A 22,783-nucleotide genomic window follows, 5' to 3' on the forward strand; every position below is an offset into this window, starting at 1 on the left:
CAAAGTATTTATTACTATAAATAGGTATGTATATATACTGTATTTGTTAACTGTATATTATGTATATTTCATGTAAACTATATCATTTTTAAAATACGAGGAATAATTATGTTTTCCATGTATTCTATAACATATTTATTAATCCGTAGTATCTAACTAGCGTGACGTCATAAATCTCGCGTCAGCATGGCCGCAAGTTGCTAACCTAATAAAATTAACACTAGAAAAACCCGCGGGAACTGTCAAATTCAAAGTTATTCGTTTTACAGACTATAGTGTGTTTTTATTGACATTTGCCAGCAACAGGAAGTGTCTACTTACATATACAAACATATATATCCAATGAATTGTTATATGTATTAATATTGTTAATATTATTAATAAATAAATATTGTTTATATCGAATTTGATATTTAATGTGGCCATTTGTTAATCACAAAAAATTAATTCTAATTATGCCAATTATTATTTAGCTGCAATTCCATTTTTATACACATATTCTGGACACACCATTAAAAACGTTAGCATTAGCACAAAATAATCTGGTTCAAACTAGACTTAAAAAGATGTTAAGACTTTAAAATAAATATTTTAGAGTCCATTAAAACCAGAATTATTGAGAAATGCGTAAAAAGTCTTACAAACAAGCTCTACATTACTGTCAAAGTCAAGATAGATTTGCGTATCGGTTAAAAACTGTATTTTTTTGCATGGCTAATTTGATTATCAGTTGCCGGGCATTCAGACCTACAAAATATACAGGGAGTTTTAATGTTCCGTGGACATAGAACAACTACTCAAACTACTAAGTATTTTTTGGATCAAAATAAGGTAATTGCACATAATTTGCCTTTATACAAAAGTGCTTCGTATGTCCGTTAGAGGGAATCAATCAAAAATTAACTCGTACGTTAATTAATTTAAAAATTATTATTTTTAAACTTTTTATGAAGCTTATTGTCAAATATAATTTATGGGTACTCATATAAAATTCCATATTTTCGCCAACTAGATTATTAGAGCATAATCACAAACTAACCTAATTTAGTTTGTGGCATAATTATGCGCCTCCATAGGTTGATGTGACAAAAAACATTTTTTGGAAGTCAGCTTTAGAAAAATATTTTTTTTCCTCAAAAAGTATGCACGGTGGGTTTTTTTACAAGAAACAAAAAATGTGGTAAATACTAGAAGGATCATTTTACGAAAAGAAAATCGGCCGTCGGTGGAGTTGCATCCCTACATAAATATTTATACTAAAATTTATGTAGGGGTGGAGGTAGTTTTCACCCTTCCCGTACTTTTTCTTGATTTTTGTTAAAGTGAAATGTTGGAGCTCTTAGAAAAAACATTGACACCCAAAATCTGATTCAAATCGGAATAGCAGTTCATAAAATATCTGAAAAAATGTGTTTATTTTTAAAGTTTAATGTCTTCTAGCGGACAAAAGAAGCGCTTTTGTATAGAGGTAAATTATGCCCAATAAACTTATTTTGATTCCAGAAATACGTAGTAGTGCTATGTCCACGGAATATTGGGACACCCTGTATTCATCGTTGAATTCAAAAATGGCTGTACTTAAACTGCCGTTAAACGGTAGCTTACTAAAATGCCGTTAATAGGTGTGACGTCGTTGATGAGACGCACTTGACGGTTTTATAAAATATAGGAATTTTATAAGGACTAACCAACGCTATCCGCCCCACCAAATAACCAACTTAACCAACGCAACTAATCTTGACACTTGTAAAAAAATATAAAAGACAAATATAAATTAGTACAAACCAACCAACCCCACCAAATAACCAACTAACCAATGAATTAACACACTCCAAATAACCACGCTAACCAACCCGCCAAATAACTAAACCAATCCAATTAAAAAGAGTGAAACCAATGCAATAAGATCACGCTATAAGCAAAAAATAATATAAAAAAGTCTTGGTCCGGCGTGAGATTTGAACCACGGACCTTTCGCTCACGAAGCAATAGCCTCAGTCACGGAGCCATAGGTGCTCTTGCAAAATGCCTATCGCTAGGCATTACTTTCCGCCGACATCAACGACGTCATAATATCTATTAACGGCATTTTAGTAGGCTACCGTTTAACGGCTGTTTAAGTACATCGTTCAAAAATCTCAAGAAAGCTATTTAACTCAGATGTAGCAAATAATTGAAGACATGAGTGGATAAAGGTATGAAGTAAATCGACAAAACACGTCTAAAAATTATTGATGGTTAGGATATCTAGGTTTATCACCTAGGATATTTTTTATGGTATTTATATTTAGAGTCTATTGGAGGATAGATTTGTCAAAGGAATGTTGAAAGACTTGAATAAAACTGATTTTTAAAAACATGCGACATGACACGTTTATCAACTCATGTCTTCAATTAATAAGTCTATAAAGTAGTACAACTCCCACTACTAGCCAACTTCTTAAGTGGTGGTTTAAATAAATCATAATTTAAAAAATTAAAAATGCTTGAAAAAGTCACAGTAAGTTCATCGATATGCAATTCTATCTGTGTGAAGTAGGCAATAGCTGCAGTGCGTATATACAAGCGTCTATGCAGTATTTTTGCGGGTTAAGCTCAGTATTGAGCCAGTATAATAGAGTTCCAGGGTTTATACAGTATGATGTAAAAATATAGCTGGATCCCCAGTTTTCTTTGTTATTGCGCGAGTTTTAAAACAGGCTAGTACTGTATCATTTTCAACACTTCCTAGTTGAACTATTTAAGTATTGAAAGTTATATTTATAGCAACATGTTTTTAAAACCATTTATTACTAAATACTACACAAAATATAACTAATATATTTCAGATTTTAAATTCTTAGAATTTTGATAAATATAGATATTTTGATATTCCTTAAATACAGTACTGATCTGTTTTAAAACTATTTGGAATGGCTAAATATGTATGAAAGTGTAGCGAAGTTGATTGTTTAAGATAACGATATCTCCTTTATGGGATAGTCATTGCTGACCAACCAGCTGGTACCGCTTTTTGCATTTTGAAGGACTTCTAGTAACGCTCTGCCAAGTTTGTCATATCTGAAACATAGAGGGACGATTTGTAGCACTAACAAATAATTAATTAAAACTTTTTGAAAAAATATACCGCGTTGTTCACCACAAACGACAAGGAGTATTGTAGCTAAACGATTAGATTTTCACAAATTGTAAGTTTTGGGTTCGTTGAAGGATTATTAGAGCTACAATTTAAAAATATTTTTACAGGATACAGAGTGTCCCAAATAAATAAAAGATATCCCAAATAAATAAGATTTAAGTAGTATTTTTTTAAACGGAATATATTATTACAATATTATTACATTTTTAGTTTCTACAAATAAAAAAAAGGTAGGTTTGATTAAGGTTTATCACCTTACCGTCTTTTTGTGAAAGCAGTAAAAATTTTAAGACGCCATTTCTCCAAGGGTATTAAAGTTTTTAATACTAAATATTTACTGAAGATTATTTATTGATCAGTTATTGTGTTACAATAATAAAAATAACAGTCTCATACAGAGTGTATAAAATTTATTTTAAATAATTTCTAGCTTTAATATAATAATAACTTGTTTAATTTAAACGGAAACCTCTGTATATTTTAGGAGAATCAGATACACAATTTAATTGTCTATCAAACTGTATTATACTATTTTTTACCTATCCCTCCAAGTTTTCCTAGAAAATGCATTTTCTTATAATTTAGACCTCATTTATCAATACACCCTTGGAGTAATGACATTTTAGATTGTTTTTAAAGCAACACATTTACGAAATGTACCGGTACTAAAAACGATAATATTACTATCCCTTAATTAAATATACCACCATTATTTCCGCACAAATATTAATTAATTACATACTTAATTGTGTCAATTAATAAATTATTCTAAATAACAGTCAATTAATGTAGTTTGAACATAGCAACCATATTAATTGGTCCTCTTTAACAAATATTTAAACGGTTTTTTTTTTATTATTTAATTAAATAAACGAACGGTATCGACAATATTAGTATCTGTACTCTTTAACAATTTGAAAATGGTATAATACAATTTGATAGACAATTAAATTATGCATCTGATTGTTATAAAATATACAGGGTGTTCCATTTAAATTAAACAAGTTATTGACGTTTAAAGCTAGTAATTATTTAAAATAAATTTTTAGGCACTCTGTATAAGGTAGTGTAATTTTTATTATATCAACACAAAATTTAATTTAGTAAATAGAAATACTTTACAATTAAAATTATTACTGTATTCTGACAAAAAACTAAATATTCCAAAAACAGTAAGATTAAAATGCGGTAAACCTTAATCAAATTTACCTTTATTTTAATCGTAGAAACTGAAAATGTAATAATATACAGGGTGTTCCATTTAAAAAAATACAACTTTGATATTTTTTACTTATTTGGAACAGTGTGTATCTTGTAAAATTATTTTTAAATTGTAACTCTAATAGTCCTTCAACGAACCCAAAACTTACAATTTGCAAAAATCTAATCGTTTAGCTACAATATTCCGTGTCGTATGTGGTGAACAACCCTGTATATATAAAAGTATAAAAAGCTTATGTAAAGGCTTACGTTACGGGTGCGCTACTGGCTGTATCCCGTAGCCAAGCCTGCTCATACTCGCCGCTCAATATTCGTTTCCTGGGATCCCCCGACATCTCGGCCTCTGTCGGAGTAGGACAAAGCGAAACGACTTTAATCCCAGTCAATTTCACGTGATATGGATCACCATAGCAGCGTGTCAAAGCAGCCACTGCCTGTTTTGTAGCTGTATATACCTAATTTGACCAAATAAAATTTGTACTATAAAGTGGTTGTACCTTTTGTTATCGAATGAAAACAACATCACTGTAGGCTTAGAAATATAATTCCATTTTTGACTTTACTACGTATCGCCGAAGTTTATAACAATGACAGCTAATCGTGAGTTATTTCAAGTTCTTGTCAACCTCTAAAACTCCAATTTAAAAAATTAAAAAGAATAAAAAGAAATAAAATAAGTAATTTATCTTGTAGTTTTGGTGCATGTCATATAAGAACTTCAAACAGTGATAAAGTTTATTTTGATCTCCTTATTAACGTTAAAAGTAAGTTAGTTAGTTAAGAATTATAGCATATTAGAGAAATATTTTCAAACCAGAAGCAGTAGGTACCTTAGGTAGTAAAATATTTACATTTTTTATATTGAATTTTTAATTCTTAATTTAATTTTTAATGATTTGCGATGGCTAGTTCTTCCTGATATTGAATACTCCAACAAATTCTAACTCTTAATAATGTTTAAGTGCTTTCAGAAGTGGGTACAATTTTTAAACAAATTTAATATAGCACTCATAATTTGTTAATTTATGATACACGTTTTCTTATTAGTAAAATTTAAAATGTTAGTGTTTTGTACTTTTTATACTTGTATATTTACAGCATTTATAATATAAAAGCTATAAATGCTGATATATTGTTCATAATTTCTTAATTTACGATTGACGTTTACTTTAATTTAAAATACTAACTGATTTGGAATTCATTTCTATAATTTGTGTGTACAACTGTTCCAAATAGGAAGATAGAACATCTTTTATTTTATGTTCAATTGCTGCTTTTATAAAAACCTGGTTTGCCGTTCATAATTTCTTAATTTATGACATACATTTTCTTATCATCAAAATATGAAGCTAGTGGTAATTTATTTTTGTTATTTGGTATAGAACAATATAATAGCTTTTAATTCATGTTTCATCATGTCAGTTTCATTTCCATAACCAACAATTCAATAAACATCTGTTTTATTCTTAAAAAAGTTTTACTCTTTCAAACATGGGTTTTACCCTAGCTTATATTCTTATTAAGGTTAGGTTGTAGTTGTAGTAATTTGTCCAAAAAGTATCAAAACGTCCGTTATCGTACGAAAAGTTAAATTTATTTTAACTTTCTCTGTTCGTTGACGGGCTATAGTAAAAAATTTACGGATGAGAAAGTGGCGTTAAAACGCTATAACCAATCAGAGGGGTTAGATTTTCGGACCATTGCATCGTATCAACGGGTAAAGCCGAAGTCTCATGCACCTGAAATCCGATGACACGACGATCCGACGGTGCTCCTATTGGTCGAAATATTTTGACACCAATTTTTATCCGATATTTTTAACTAATCGTCCGACGTCGTATAAAGTTAAATTTTGTTAAACTTTTGTACGATATCGTGTATTTTTTAACCTTACGTTTCTTGAAAACATTGGTTTTTAAAAACAAGTTTAGTGGGCAATTTCGGGATATTTGACGAGGAAGTTATTTTTAAGTGTTTCTCCAATAATACATGTAATAATGTTGATACTGTTGATAGGAATGACAGGTCTAAATGTCAAAACTGTCAAATTTCGGAACGAACTTTCGGATGTATGTGACAGGCTGTTTTTATTTCACCTACTTTCACAGATTTCAGATGTCGTATCATCGGATTTCGGATGCATGAGGCTCCGGCTTAACGGATGCATGATAATCAAGCTTTATACGGTAATATATTTTGGATCTACAAAGAGCATTGAACAATGATCAAAATCCAAGTCCGTATTTAAATTAAAAATTGGTCTCGCGCACGAAGGGTTCCTACCATTCATTATCTATACAACATTAGATACTATATTATTATAAACTTTTTTTCCGATTTGGTTGAAATTTTGAATGCGCGTATAAGTAATTAAAAAAAATGAAGAAAATAGTAAAAAATAAAAAAAAAATAAATAATAATACATTACTAAAATTGTATTAATCAATAATAAATATGTAAAAAGTAAAAATAAATATGTAAAAATATGTAAAAATTAAAAAAAAACGATTAAAAAAAAGTCGTCTTGACTAGGATTCGAACCTGCCTTACTACGGCTCCAACGTCATAGCAGCATAAAGTCCCTAACGCTTTAACCACGCGGCCACCGAGGACTTGAAAGACTCTATGTAAAATTCTTACTTAAAAGATAATGTTTAGTGAAAGTACTGTATTTATAAACATTTATTTAATTCTGTTTTATTTGTTCTTATAGTGGCAACATAGATACATTATCTGTAAAAATTTCAACTGTCTAGCTATAACGGTTCATAAGATAGACCTTTGTGACAGACGGACGGACGGACGGACAGCGAAGTCTTAGTAATAGGGTTTCCGTTTTCACCCTTTGGATACGGAACCCTAAAAATGATAATGATGGTGTCTCGAATTCGGAACGTCGAGATGGAAAAATAAACTTGCCGTTTTGTACTGGAGAAAAAAGTGACAAAGGCAAAGTGGAAATTATTTTCATCTATTATTTCAATTAATCCTAAAATTTTAGGGAAAACAAAAACTGGAAAATAACGAGATTTATATATAAGTTCTTCTAAAATTTTAGGATTAATTGTAAAGATAGTTGACAATAATTTTAATTTTGCAAAGCGAACATTGTAACTTTTTTAACTTTTAACTTTTGACAACTGATTTTTCTAAAGGGATTATTATATATTATTATTATATGTTAAATATAATATATTTAAGATTGAAAACTTTCTTTACATATCAAAACACTTTTTGTTAACAAAAATCTCCAGCAATCTTAACTAATACGTGTAGTACTTCCGAAGTCAATTTAAAGTACTGAGACTCTTAATTCCTTTGTTTCGACGCCATGATGCCGACAAAGACGCCGATAAAGACAGTGCCGAAATTAACAGTCCCAATTAGGGTTTCAAATTTTCGAGATCGGGATTCCGTTTTGAAATACCGGGATTTGAACCTATAATCCCGGGATTGACTATCAGAATGAGAAATTTAATCTAAAGAAATACTTACATCAAAAAAGGAGCTACATATATCAAAAAGAAAATGAGAAAAGAGCTTCATTAAAATAGATAAAACAAAGTAACATTCATATGTTATTTAGTGATTAAAAAATCAATTCTTTTTGAAAAAATAAATATGTATAGCAAACACGGATATATAACTTTTAGATATTGACGTTCCGCTTAGTATAAATAAAATATAGGATCTTTGAAAGACTGAAGTGTATAAAATCGAATCATTTTAGATTGCGCAAGTTATATTGTGTGTGTGTGTGTGTATAAGTGCTGAATAGACAACAATAGACTAGCATTTTTCCAAGTACAGATTCTATTTTTTACAATCTGTCGCACGAGCTCTTCAAGCTAGTTAGTTTTTAAAACAGATGTCAATTTTTTAGATTTTATATAATTAAATAAAACTTAAATGTAATTCATTCAAAAATAAAAGTAGTTTTTAAAGAAAAGGTGACTTTGACATTCAATAAGTTAATTGGCGCAGTCGGTAGGATTCCCAAATCGTATCGCATCGTGTCGTTCGAGTTCGTATCAACGATTTATTGGGAATCAGTGGTGAATCGAACTTTTCGGACAGTCGCTGGAGTGGCCCATTCAAAATCGAACAGCCCATTCAATCGTGAACTGGTGACGTGCCCCAAAGAACAATTCATCAGGTGTGAAGCAAGCATCCCTCACCCTCGCAAGGCAGATTACAGTTGGCGAAGACAAAATTGCAGACCTGACAAATCTACCTTATAGAAGAATGCTCAAAGTCATTTTCACCCTAATGTAAGTGCAATTTGTTTTACGATTGAAATTTTAACATACACTTTTTTTTGAAACGCTATCTATAAAACCTTTAAGAGACTCTAAAATATTTATATCTTTATCTATAGTAGACTAAAAAAAATAAACATGCAAAGTACTAGCAGTAGTAATTCACAAAACGATTTTAAACCAGAGTATTTAAATTGCGTGCCCACCTTCGATGGGACACCAAATGATTTAAATAGATATCTTGCAACATGTCAAAGCCTTATTGATCATTTTTACATTCCAACTAACTTTCGAAATATTTATTTACTAAACTGTTTAATTGGAAAATTAACTGGTAATGCCAAAATTGTTATTAATATTCATAACGTTACTACCTGGGACGATTTAAAAGAAACACTTTATAGACATTTTGCAGATCAAAGAGACGAAACATGTTTGAACCGAGATCTGGTAATGCTTAGACAAATGCCAAACGAAACTCCAAATCAATTTTACGATAAAATCTTACATTTGCTTAATTTACTGTGCTCTTACGTCGACATTCATGAAACTATGTGTACATCAAAATCTCTTAAACGCAAACTATATAACGATTTAGCTCTTAAAACTTTTTTATCCGGACTGAGAGAACCTTTAGGCAACACAATCCGTTGCATGGCGCCTAAAGACCTTCCAACAGCGTTACAATTCGTTACGCAAGAACATAATACAAGATATTTCCAAAATTTCTCTAAACCAGTACCTAAAATTGAACCATCTCAACAAAATAAATTTAAACCTCAATATTTTAATCATAACAATCACAATTTGTCTCAATTTAGACCTTTTAATAATTTTAACAATCATGCTCCTAATAATTCACTTATGCCAAGACCCACTTTTCCATCTCAACCTATTAATATTCGCCCTAATTTTAATAATGTTCCAAATCGTTTTCCTACTAACTCACAAGTTTTTCGAAGACCTAATTCAAATATAAATGTTTTTAAACCTAACCCTAATAGTCAACAACCCCTACCAAAACCTACCCCAATGAGTATCTCCACAAAACAGACCAGTAATATTAAACCAGCTTTTCCTAATACGACATCTTATCATCCACCTCCAAAATTCGTTTTCGAAGAGCTATACAATGCGGAAACTGATCCAAATCAGTATACAGAAGAAACGTATCCAGAAAATTTAAATTTTGAATCTCAGTATTACAATAACTATGAAAATCAATACGAGGTGTGCGATGAAAATTATTCTGAATATCAACAGCAATCTGCACAATATACGCAACCTGACGAAAATTTTCAGAGCGCCCCGGTAATGAACACGGATACGTAACGCCACCAATAATATCAGTCAATACAAATAATGCTAGCGAATTATCTTACATTATTTTCCCTGAACATAATTTAAAATTTTTAATAGACTCTGGGTCTACAAAATCATTTTTAGATCCATATTTAGCTTCAAAATTTTATTCAAAATTTATTATTAATGATCCATTTATTGTAACAACAGTATTTCAACAGTCAGCCCATAAATTCAGTGTATCGATTCCTGCATCCAAAATTTTTAATTTGCCTAACAATAAAAATTTAAAATTTTATTTATTTAAGTTTCACAATGTTTTCGATGGACTTATAGGATTAGATAATTTAAAGTTATTACAAGCCAACCTTGATTTCGACACAGGATACCTAGTAACGCCATACTCAAAGATCAGATTACTTTTTCACAGAATTAAACATGAGTTAAATTCCATCACTGTAGCTCCACGAACAGAACAAGTTATTAGAATAAAAACAAGTGTAAAACACGGTGATATTTTCATTCCATATCAAAAACTGCAGAATTGTGAAATACCATCCTGTTTATCAGTTGCTAAGAACGGATACGCTGTAACTACAATTTTAAATAAAACCACTAGTCCAGTAGTTTTAGATTTTTCCGAGCCGATTCAAGTCGAAAATTTTAATAAAAAAGATTTAAATAATATTGAATTACATAATTTTGAAAATTTAGACAATTTTGAATTTGATCCTTCGGTAATTCGAACAGATCACTTAAATTTAGAGGAAAAATCTGAAATTATTAATTTGTGTGCTGAATTTTCTGACGTATTTTATTATCAGAACACCCCACTTACATTTACAAATAAAATTAAACATCATATCAAAACATCTGATGAAATACCAGTGTATACCAAGTCATATAGATACCCGTTTGTTCACAAACAAGAAGTGGAGAGTCAAATTAATAAAATGCTTAAGCAGAATATCATCCGCCATAGCAATTCGCCGTGGTCATCTCCAATTTGGGTGGTGCCCAAAAAGTTGGACGCTTCGGGAAATCAAAAATGGCGAGTCGTTATTGATTACCGTAAGCTTAACGAAAAGACCATTGATGACAAATATCCGCTTCCCAATATCACAGATTTGCTTGACAAATTGGGGAAATGTCAATACTTTACAACCTTAGATCTCGCGAGCGGATTTCATCAAATTGAGATGAGCGAAAATGATATTTCGAAAACAGCCTTCAATACAGAAAACGGACACTACGAGTTTCTGAGAATGCCGTTTGGGTTAAAGAATGCGCCTGCGACATTCCAGAGAATAATGGACAGCATATTACGTGGAATCCAAAATGAAAAATGTCTCGTATATCTCGATGACATTATTGTGTATTCAACATCATTGCAAGAACATATAGAACGTTTAAGATCTGTTTTTACTAGACTAAGAGAATCAAATTTTAAAATCCAACTTGACAAGAGTGAATTTTTGCGTCGTGAAGTTGCGTACTTAGGCCATATAGTGACACCTGATGGAGTCAAGCCTAACCCGGAAAAGATTAAAGCTATCAAGAACTACCCCATACCGAAAACAACCAAACAGATTAAGGGATTTTTAGGACTTCTAGGGTACTACAGAAAATTCATAAATAATTTTGCCAAAATTACGAAACCATTGACGAAATGTCTTAAAAAAGGAGCCAAAATTGAACATAACCCTGAATTTGTAGATTGCTTTGAATACTGTAAAAATCTTTTGACCAATGAACCTATTTTACAATACCCTGACTTCTCTCGCCCTTCAATCTTACCACCGATGCCAGTAATGTAGCCTTAGGCGCGGTATTGTCACAGGGTCCGATTGGACAAGACCTTCCAGTCGCATACGCATCGCGAACCTTGAATGATTCTGAAATGAATTACTCTACGATAGAAAAAGAATGTCTTTGTTTAGTATGGGCAACGAAATATTTTCGCCCTATTTATTTGGTCGAAAATTCAACATCATTACTGACCATAAGCCTCTGCAATGGCTGTTTTCTCTCAAAGACCCGAGCAGTAAACTCTTGCGTTGGCGTATAAAGATGGAAGAATTTGACTACAAGATCATTTACAAGAAGGCAAACTGAACACCAACGCAGATGCCTTATCCAGAATTGAGATACACACAAAAGATACCAACGACATATCTGTATTAAAAGATTATATACGTGAGCAAAATGACAGAACAGACGAAGATAACTTAGATGCCTCCATTATAGTCCAACCAGATAAGGAACCACAACAAAATCTATACGAGGAAAATGACGATGGAACCATTCATTCGAATGACGAGCAGGATCAATAGTAGGAGTCCCTACACTGGAAACAGCGGTAAATTTTGGTGCAAATCAAGTTATTTTTACAAAAGTCTTACACAGTCCAGCAAAAGTAAAAAACTAATATTATTCGAAAAGAAACGTAGATTTTTGGTGCAACTTTCTGAAAACAATTTTGATGTTGATGTTCTAAATTTTATTAAAGAAAATATAATTCCAGACAAAACTTATTTTCTTTATTTTGAATCACCAGAAATGTACGAGCCTTTCTGCGAAATTGTAAGAAAAACCTTTAAGTGGCCATCTATTAAATTTAAAAGATGTTTAACCAAACTAATAGATATAACCGATAAAAACGAAATTCCCACAATTATCAAAAACTACCACGAGAGCAAAACAAATCACAGAGGTATAGATGAAACCGAATCAAAAATTAAAGAAAAATATTATTGGCCAAATATTAAGGCTTCTATACAAACATATATTAACCAGTGTGAAATTTGCCAAAAAAGTAAGTACGAGCGTCATCCAATCAATATTAAAATGAATATTACTCCCACTGCAGTTAGACCTTTCGAAATAATCCATTTAGACACCTATACACTAGAACAGACTAAATTTCTAACTATAATAGATAGTTTTCTAAATATGCGCAAGCGTACATGTTAAAATCTATGGTCGGCACGGAAATTGTTGACAACTTAATAACATTTTTCTCTCATCACGGTATTCCGTCTAAGATAATTGTTGACAATGGTACCGAATTCAAGAACACAGTAGTAACAGAACTTTTACAACTTCATAAAATTAATATACACTTTTGCTCGCCGAACCATCCACAATCTAATGGTCTTATAGGCGATTACACTCAACCTTATCAGAACACATTCGATTATTAAACAACCAAAATTTTAATAAAACACCGATACATCAAAGAATGAAATACGCTATTTTGGCTTACAATAATTCAATTCATTCTGTTACTAAGTTAAAACCTGTTGACGTTATTAGTGGTCATATCTCTTCAAATGATCCATTTAACTTGGACATTGATCAGCTGTTATTAACTAATTACGTTTCGGAACATAAAGAAAAAGCCAAACTTCTTTATTCAAAAATTAACGAAGATCTAATAGCAAATAAAACAAAATTAATCGGTAAAATTAATGAATCGCGTGATGACCCTGATATATTAGAACCAAATCAAAGGTTTATATTAAAAGCACGTACGTCAAAAAATTAGCCAATAAGTTCTCTAACCCTACCAAAATTGTAAGTACCAACCCTGCAAGAAAAATAGTATCTACTGAAAGTCAAGAAAAGGTACACATGGGTAATGTTAAACGCCCACTTAAATACAGATATAGCTTTGATTAGTAAAATTCTTAACCTAGGCTAATGTGACCATTATAAAATAGTTGTATTATGTTTCAGAGTAATCACCTCTGCATACGAGGTTCAGCAGAAAATAAATGTGAGGAAAGTCAACGATAATGTCGGACTTCTACCAATCAAATTAGGGAATGCAAAAGTTAAACAGTATACTTTTACTTTCATACATTTTAATGACTTACACCCAATAATACAAGAAACAAATAAACTTTATATAAATACAATTTCTATTGTCGAGTTAGTAAACAAACATAGAGAGTATAAGAAAGATTCTGTACATTATGTAAAAAGCATTACAATTTTGCAAAGAGAGTCGAAAACAAAATATCAGAAATTATTCCACATTCAAACAGAACAAAAAAAGAGGGCTAGTGAATGTTGTAGGCTCAGTTTTTAAAGCAGTAACTGGAAATTTAGACGCTTCAGATGGCGACGTTATGAAAACTAATTCAAAATTTACAGAAAAACCAAAACAGTTTAGAGGAAAATATTCGAAAGCAAAATTATCTATCTATAGGTGTAATTGATAAATTTAATTTAACGATACAACAAATAACTCAAAATGAAAAGATTTTGCAAGGCAAAATAGATCAAATTCCTTTGATAATAAACTCAACAACTTATTCTCAGAATTCTCACTTTATAAAAGATACATTAAATCAATTAATCATTATGTATGAAACCATCGATTCTATTTTACAAGATATCGAAAATTCATTAACTTTTTCCAAATTAAAAATAATGCATCCAAGTATAATAAAAACAGATGATCTCTTTATTGAGTTAAAAACATACAGGCTCAAGTAGGTGAAAATCTTATGCCTTTGCCTGTTAAGATCGATAATATATTGTATTATGAAAATATTATTGAATTAGAATGTTTTATTTTAAATAATAAAATAACATATTTACTTCATTTTTCCTATAACATTTCAGATGAGTTTCACTTATTTTCATTTATTTTCTATACCTATATATTATAAGAGTCTCTTCAAGGCAATTTTACCTGTTAATAAATACTTGATAAAGGTCAATTGCACTATGCATTCGAAAATGAACTTTGCAAAGAAGCAATGGATAGTTATTACATCTGCGACACCCCTCTTAAAGAAGTCAGCTACAACAGTCCATGTTCAGTTCAATTATTGCAATCATAAACAAACAATAAAAACTGTAAGCAAGTCGAACTAAAAATAACACAGCCTATTGTCAATCAACTAGACAATACAAACCAATGGCTCGTTGTACTCCCTTATGAAGTTCAAGCACACTTGAAATGTTTCAAACAAGAAGAGAGCTAAATTTCAAGGTACATATATCTTTGAAATACCACCTGGTTGTGAGACCTTAGTGAACGATTTATTAATAATCAATGAAAGGAAAATAATTAATACTACCAATCATTTGATTTTATTCGACGACTATGTTACTGAAGATGATAAGATCCTACCGACTCTACATTTAACAAGCCAAATATCTGAAATAAGACTCGACAATCTCCACACATTGAAAAATCAACTAATTGAAAATCAACCACACCTGGTATTTGACGAAGTCAGGAAATATCCCAAGCCTGTGGACACTGCTTTTGTACCTGGTAATTTTCATCCTTTGCATCTACCTGATATATAAGAAGTTCCCCAGATGTCGACGTGACGTTCAACCACCACCTTCAAGAAATATCCAGCTACCCCCTCAATCGGTATAGCTGTCTCTGAGAAGGGAGGAGTTATATTGTGTGTGTGTGTGTATAAGTGCTGAATAGACAACAATAGACTAGCATTTTTCCAAGTACAGATTCTATTTTTTACAGTCTGTCGCACGAGCTCTTCAAGCTAGTTAGTTTTTAAAACAGATGTCAATTTTTTAGATTTTATATAATTAAATAAAACTTAAATGTAATTCATTCAAAAATAAAAGTAGTTTTTAAAGAAAAGGTGACTTTGACATTCAATAAGTTAATTCGCATTTAAATTTTTCGAGATTTTCACGATCCCGAGATTTAATATCGGGATTTCGGGATTAAACATACACCGGGATCTCGGTTTGGAAACCCTAGTCCCAATCTATTCCAACTGGTTTCTGATAAACTATACAACGATGTTATTTTCGGTCGATATCACAGGGTTTAAAGTAAGAGTAAAACTGTAAAAAAAACATTTAACTTTACCGGAAGTGACACTAACGGGGTGCGGGAACAACTGGAACCTGCGTTAACTACTATTCCACCTGGTCCACCTCTGTCTTTGCCCAGAAATCTAAACGCCAATAGAAGACCTCTTATGACTCCATTCTAAAACAGCAATAAATTTATTTGACTAAAAAACAATGTATAAACATTTGCAGGTATATTACTAGATTGACATCAACTTCTAACTCCCACAGTCTGTCATTCATGACCGATGCATTATTAATAACAATATCTACTCCTCCTAGTTGAGAGATTGTTGCCTGGAACGCCTCTGAAAAGAAGAAAAAAATATTGTTAGTAAGTTTAAAATTTTAAAGTGATAAAACTTGCCTTCAAACTGAAGGTAATCGGTAACATCACATGGAACGAATATCACTCTATCTTTTCCATTTTTGGATAACTGATGCAGTAATTCTTCACCGGCATCAGTATTAATATCACAAATAGCTACCTAAAAGAGACAAAATGTTGAGTAGTAACATCGTTAATATCTAAATATGAATCTTTTAATCTTTATTATGTATACATTTATTTTTGTACAGGACACACTACTAATTTGTATCAATAAAGCCTTATCATTTTACAGTATTTGCGATCATTGAAACTTTATTATTAATACCAATTTCTTTTTTAAAATTTAAATTATTCTTGTTATACAGGGTGGCGCCTCTCATACGCCGCGGAGGCTCCAAGGAGAACGACAGTTTGTATTGAAATTAAATTTTGTGAGCATTTATAGGTTAATTCAGAGAACTGTTTAAAAATATAGAGAGCTCTACAGGGTGTCCCCAAAAAAAGTTACATATCAAAGTTGTGTTTTTTTTGTAATGAAGCATCCTATATATTAATTGATTTTCGGATTCTGGGAGAAAAATAAAGGTGAGTTTTATAAGAGAAATATATGACTAAAATGTAAGGTTTTTGACATATTTAACATTTTCTAAAAATAAAGAACATTTTTTAAATTACAATAAAAGCTACCTAAATTGGAATTTACCCGGTATAGCCTAATATGTAGTTAAATTAACTACTGTACTTTAAACCAAATTAAAACTTGATTCAAAAAGTTATACAAGGTAAGACAAAATTAATTTTCAAAATTAGTCACCTTTAAAAGCATGTTACTCTTTTATTTCGAATAGAACACCCAGTATATTATTCCGATATTCAATGGAGAATTCATGTCTCTTCAGAATACTATTAAGTTTGCCTACCCCTCAAACAAAGATTTCCTAGATATTTTCATTTATATGATTTGATCTGAGTAGATCTTTATTATTTGATAAAATCTAGGGTGGCTGTGATATGTCTGACGTTACTTCAACATAACTGTCTAATTAGTCCAACTTTAATAACTAGTTATCATTTTGTATCAGTTAAAACAAATAAAATTCTCAAAAATTTGCCGAAAATTCAAACTTATCCTACATCAGAGAGAATTGATATGATTCTATTAGTTGGTGAATACAGTGTGCATTCACCAATTAATAGAATATTTAAATGCTCCTGATTTTATCTAGTCTGGATTTTTTATGGGGATATGTTAATGGCATCCGTGTTTACAACATGAGAGGAATTATTGTAGCTGCTTTTCGAGGTAGAACTCCACATAAATGCCTTTTAAAATGAAAAGACTCTTTTGAAAAGACAATCATTTTATGCAATTAACACAACAGGAAAGGAAGCCTTTTGAGCATTTGATTTCTTCTAGCTAACTTTTGTCACATAATTATAGGTTTATATCTAGTTTTAATTCTGTAATAATTAAAATATGTTTTAAACGTGTATCTTTTTATTACAGTTGAGTATTTTACTCTACAATCTTTAATTTTTGTTAAATTAACAAAAGGTATATCACACAGCCACCCCCTAGATTTTTTCAAATATTAAAGATCTACTGACGCAAAAACATAAAAATTAAAATATCAAAAAAAATCTTTGTCTGAGGGGTAGACAAACTTAATAGTATTCTGAAGATATATAAATTCTTCATTGAACACCGGAAAAATATACGGGGTATTCCATTTAAAATAAAGGAGTAACTTGCTTTTAAAAGTGACTAATGTTCCATATTAATTTTGTCTCACCCTGTACAACTTTTCGGGCCAAATTTCAATTTGTTTTAACATACAATGGTTACTGTAATTAAATATCAGGTTATAAAAGGTTAACTAAAATTTAGGTAGCTGTTATCGAAATTTAAAATTTACTCTTCTTTTTCACAAAATGTGAAATATGTCAAAATCCTTAGATTTTAGGTATATGCTTCTTTGATAAAACTCACCTTTATTTTTTTCCTAGAATCCGAAAATTAATTAATATATAGGGTGTTCCATTAGAAAAAACAAAACTTTTATGTGTAACTTTTTTTTGGGGGACACCCTGTATAATGCTATATATTTTTATAAAATGCTTTCAGTTAACCTACATATGCTGCCAAAATTTAATTTCTATATAAACTACCGTTCTCCTTGGAGCTTCCGCGGCGTATGAGAGGCGCCACCCTGTAAATAAGTGCAAATATTTTTAAGGTTAGTATATTTCGACCACAGAAACACGATTATGAGTTTTTTTCGCGAAAATTTTTTTTGAAATTTTGGAATTTTTTGGAATATTTTTTAATTTTTATTTAAAAAACGCAATTTCTTGATAATATGGCAACATAGGTAGTAAATTAAATTTACAACAAAAAAGAAACAAAAAAGATCCAGTGGTTTTAAAAATTTAAGCAAAAAACATTTTTTTGCAAATTTTTAAAGTAAAACAACTATGTTTCTTTAATCGAGATCTACCAGCTCTGAAAATATTTGCACTTATTTAAGACTCACCCTGTATAGAGGATAATGTAAGAATGTAATGCCATGCCATAATTACTAAGATGTAAATTAAATTGTTTACACGCGCCTACTGGTAGCGCTTGTTACAAATCGACGTGTTTAATATTATTAATGTATAACATCCACACACTAAATTTTCGATTATGATTTTGTTTCATCATTAACCCCCCCTCCCTCAAATAATTTTGTAGGTACCTAAACTATAAATCAAAAAATTTATATGAAAAACTCTATAATTTTAAAAATGCAATCAGTTATTGTCTCCCTCGTTCGTGAATATTTAAAATACTATTTTGCAATTTTTTAAATGCAAAAGCCTCTCCATTAGATGCAGAAATAAAAAATAAACATTTTTTGTATTTAAATGTTTCTAATTTTTTAACGGTTTGGCAGATATTTGCTATATTATTATATTATATATGTATAGCTCTTTCAACGGTAAATTTTTGAAACTAAAAGAACTTCGGACCTCCATTGTCTTTATTTAATTCGATTAACACAACGTTTCGGTCAGAACTACCACTGACCGTTATCAAGTAAATTTTTATCAAAGCCACATAAAGATTTTCGTTTGGTATTTTATCGTTGAAAGAGCTGTATGTACAAGTAGTATATAGTATAATGCCTCGATAAAATATTTTTTAATTCTGCATCTAATAGAAAAAATACTAACAGCATGTTGCATTTAAAATAACTGTAAAAAATAATTTTAAATATTCCTATGTTGGCGGTTTTCTCGCCTTAATGGGACACCCTGTATGTGCTACGCTTTTGTATACTTATTTAATACAAACATGACCTTTAAAAAAACAATATTTGGTTATTATTTACCTTACACCCATGTTTAAACAATTCTTTACAATATTCACGACCGTGCCCTGACGCTCCTCCCGTAACTAGTGCCACTTTTCCTTTTAAATCCATGAGAATTCTTCCAGGTTTCCACAATTTCCAACAAATTCCTAACTAACTAAGAAAATTGCACTACTCTCTCTATTAATTCAGTCAGGTAACCGCTATTTGCAAAGTTGTATTTTGTTTAAAATTTCTCTTTTTTAAACAGCGGGTGCGTATGGATAAAAATTGTAGGGTTGTGGGTGAAGTGAATCAAACCGCACCCTATAGCGAACCGATTTTAGGGTGGAATTGGGTGGAAAGGCGGAGACGTCTGGCGAATATACGGGGGATCGTTGAAAACATTGTTTTCACATATTTAATCACTTTAAGTGTTAAAATATAAAAAACGAAATATGAAAACAAGATTATACAGGGTGATTTGTAAAATGTGCCATCTCTTGTGGGGAGATTCCTCATGTAAAAATAATATTTATTTTTTACATAGGTCCGATTTTGCTTTGTTTCGTAGCTACAGGGTGTTAAAGTCTTAATATTTTTTTGATTTATTATAAGTACTTTTAGCATTTCGAATGAAATTTTGATGGTAAAAGTTACTATAAATGCGACATATTTTAAAGCTAAAGAGTGTCGACATAATCACCAGGGTCGTTTTATAAAAAAAGCATGTACGCAACTGACTCTTTTTTTCTCTTGTTAGCGAAGTAATGTAACCAATTTAATGCCGATTAAAAGTTGTCTCTTGATATTTCGTCGATTTCGGTCTCCTTGGTGAGAATGCAATTTTATTAATTTGCCTTGATCCAAGTCTAATAACAACCCTTAAAAAATTAATATTATTAACCTGCGATAGCTTTAAATAAGTACTCATTGATTTCTCATCAGAAAATATGAAAAAAAAGTTCCTATAAATATAGGTATGGAAATGCATAGTTTTTGAGTTACAGGAACTTTTCAAAATTAGTTTTTTTGTACTTAAATACCATTATTTTCTTATTTGAAATTGCTGTATGTTGGACTAATAGTAACAATAACTAATAGTAATAATATTTAATAATAAATTAGGTAAAATATATAATTTATTAATTTTATTTTAATTTTAATTTTATTAATTTGTGATCTCATCAAGGAGGCCGAATTTGACAAAATATCAAGAGATAACTTTTAATTGGAATTAAACGGCCTACATAATTTTGAAATCAAAAGAAAAAAATCAGTGGCGCATATGTTTTTTTTTGAAAAATATTCTAGTGATAACCCATATGCACGTCCCTGATGAATTTATTGACACTTTTTTAGCATTAAAATATGTAACACTTACCCTCAAAGTAGTAACGACTTTAAGACCCTGTTGCTACAAAACAAAGCTGAATCGGACCTATGTTGATATGAAAAATAAGTCTTATTTTTACGTGAGTACTTTCACCCTGTATATTAAATGAAACGAAAAAATATTATAGAGGGTGGCACACCTCATTTACCTCGGTTGATTTTACGAAAACGGAAAGATGTAGAAACAAAATATTTTATGGGTATATATGGGAAGGCAATGTGCATAATTTAAAATTATTTTGAAATATACAGGTTATGACAGATCGACACCAAAATTATATTTTTTCTTATGGAACACCCGGTATTTTATTTCATTTTTGGATCCTTGGACACAAAATAAGGCATTTATTATCAAGGTCAAACATGTTTAGAAGCTTTGGTTTTTGAGATATTTAAAGATATTTAAATATATGCATGCTATAATAAAAAAGATTGTCAACACCCTGTACTTTACTTTTCAGAATTAATTCTTGTGGTGACTTTTAAGCCAGAGTAATAAACTTTACTGAAAAATTTGTTTGTTATTTCAAATGCAATATGTATTTTTTAAAATAAGTCGAAGCAGATTTAAATGCTCTTTCAAACTATATTAGGGTTTCCTATATCTATCTTGCTCAGATTTTTCAATAAGTTTTTCAATCAATTTTTCAATAAATTTTTCAATAAAATGGCAACCAAGAGGTCATGGCAAGTTTCTAGTGATAGTAGTTATTTTCAAAATCGATATTAGTTTACGAACTTCATTTAAATTCATAATAGTTTATTTTATTTAATTTACTCCTACACTAGTTTTATAATCATAATATAATATAATATAATATAATCATATATAATAGTTATAATATTTATTAAATATGTATTTATATTATTTTATCAAGAAAAAATATCATAAATTTTCAAACGAACGCTTATCAGGAAGATTCCTGTTTGGATATCTTTGCGCATAAGCCTTTGAGGCCAAGAAGCAATTTTCCTCACAAAATAAAATTACTAGTAACATATACATTCGTTCCGCCCACAGATAGTACCTACTGCTTTATTTTTCTTAATAAAATAATGAATACTTACTACTTATTAACAGAGTTATTAAACTATTGTGGGTAACTTTAAGTAAACTGCTACCGTATGATCGAAAAAAATGGCGTCCAGTTGGCTTGGAAATGACGATCGATAACATTTGCCATATAATTTTACATATAAAATAACAGCGATCTTCATTTCATAGCCATCGCTGACGTCGTTTTTATTCGATCATACTGTATAATCTAAATAATAAAATCCATAAACTAAAGTCGATTTTGAATAATTAGCGACTTTAAGAGATAATAAAGAAAATGTCGCCATAAAGAAACTACAAAAAATAATATAAGAACTGTAGAATTAAATTAAGAATTAGATTGATCAATCTTTTATTAGGTAATCATCTTCGCCTCCTATGAAATTAATATGATAAATTTCATACTGTACTTCTAATAATTTTAATATATCTTCAGTGTATTTTTTTTAATGCTCGGTCATGCGTTAATAAAATGACACATTGTTTTTAAACACGTTGTTATATTATGTTAGAAAATATCAAAAAATCAAGACAATGATTATATTTTGCAACTTTTAAGATAGCCCCTATATACAAAATTGCCCCTGAGAGTATGCAACGCATTAAACAAAAATGAATTCTGGTTTTTCACAAGACTGAAAGGTGTCGCCACTATACCAATATTAGAATCATAGACCCTGTTGCCACATATCACTTTTTGTTTGGAATACGTCATTTATATCTAATTGTTTGATACTTTTAATATATATTTGTAATAAAAACACATTTTGTAGCTGTATAATAGAGATAATTTTACTGTAATTTAATAATTATTTTATTTTTTTAGTTTTAAAAAATCTAAAATCTATAAATATAAAATCGTGGCAACATTGCAGGCGGTGTTTCTAGTTGATG

The 22,783-nt window shown here is 30.4% G+C and overlaps 1 protein-coding gene across 1 annotated transcript; it reads right to left on the reverse strand.

Annotated features, from left to right (window-relative positions):
• Positions 1 to 1,860: 1,860 nt before the first annotated feature.
• LOC115878494 (15-hydroxyprostaglandin dehydrogenase [NAD(+)]-like) lies at positions 1,861 to 19,754 on the reverse strand. The gene is made up of 6 exons (XM_030895027.1): positions 19,477 to 19,754; positions 16,139 to 16,259; positions 15,973 to 16,079; positions 15,788 to 15,910; positions 4,610 to 4,815; positions 1,861 to 3,060 (listed from the first exon to the last, which is right to left on the reverse strand). The coding sequence occupies exons 1-6, from the start codon at positions 19,567 to 19,569 to the stop codon at positions 2,952 to 2,954; spliced, it is 759 nt and encodes a 252-aa protein (XP_030750887.1). The 5' UTR covers positions 19,570 to 19,754; the 3' UTR covers positions 1,861 to 2,951.
• Between the last annotated feature and the right edge of the window lie 3,029 nt (positions 19,755 to 22,783).

This window comes from Sitophilus oryzae, unplaced genomic scaffold (assembly GCF_002938485.1).
Source record: "Sitophilus oryzae breed Bouriz unplaced genomic scaffold, Soryzae_2.0 scaffold_1515_pilon_pilon, whole genome shotgun sequence".
Lineage (NCBI taxonomy): Eukaryota > Metazoa > Arthropoda > Insecta > Coleoptera > Curculionidae > Sitophilus > Sitophilus oryzae.

What these genes read in the sequence shown, in the direction of transcription:
- LOC115878494 (XM_030895027.1), bottom strand. Translation starts at nt 19,569, where the DNA reads ATGGATTTAAAAGGAAAAGTGGCACTAGTTACGGGAGGAGCGTCAGGG. An exon ending in TGTTTAAACATGGGTGTAAG is followed by an intron (nt 16,260 to 19,476) that starts GTAAATAATAAC and finishes TGTCTCTTTTAG; the next exon opens with GTAGCTATTTGTGATATTAA. An exon ending in TAGAAGTTGATGTCAATCTA is followed by an intron (nt 15,911 to 15,972) that starts GTAATATACCTG and finishes TTGCTGTTTTAG; the next exon opens with AATGGAGTCATAAGAGGTCT.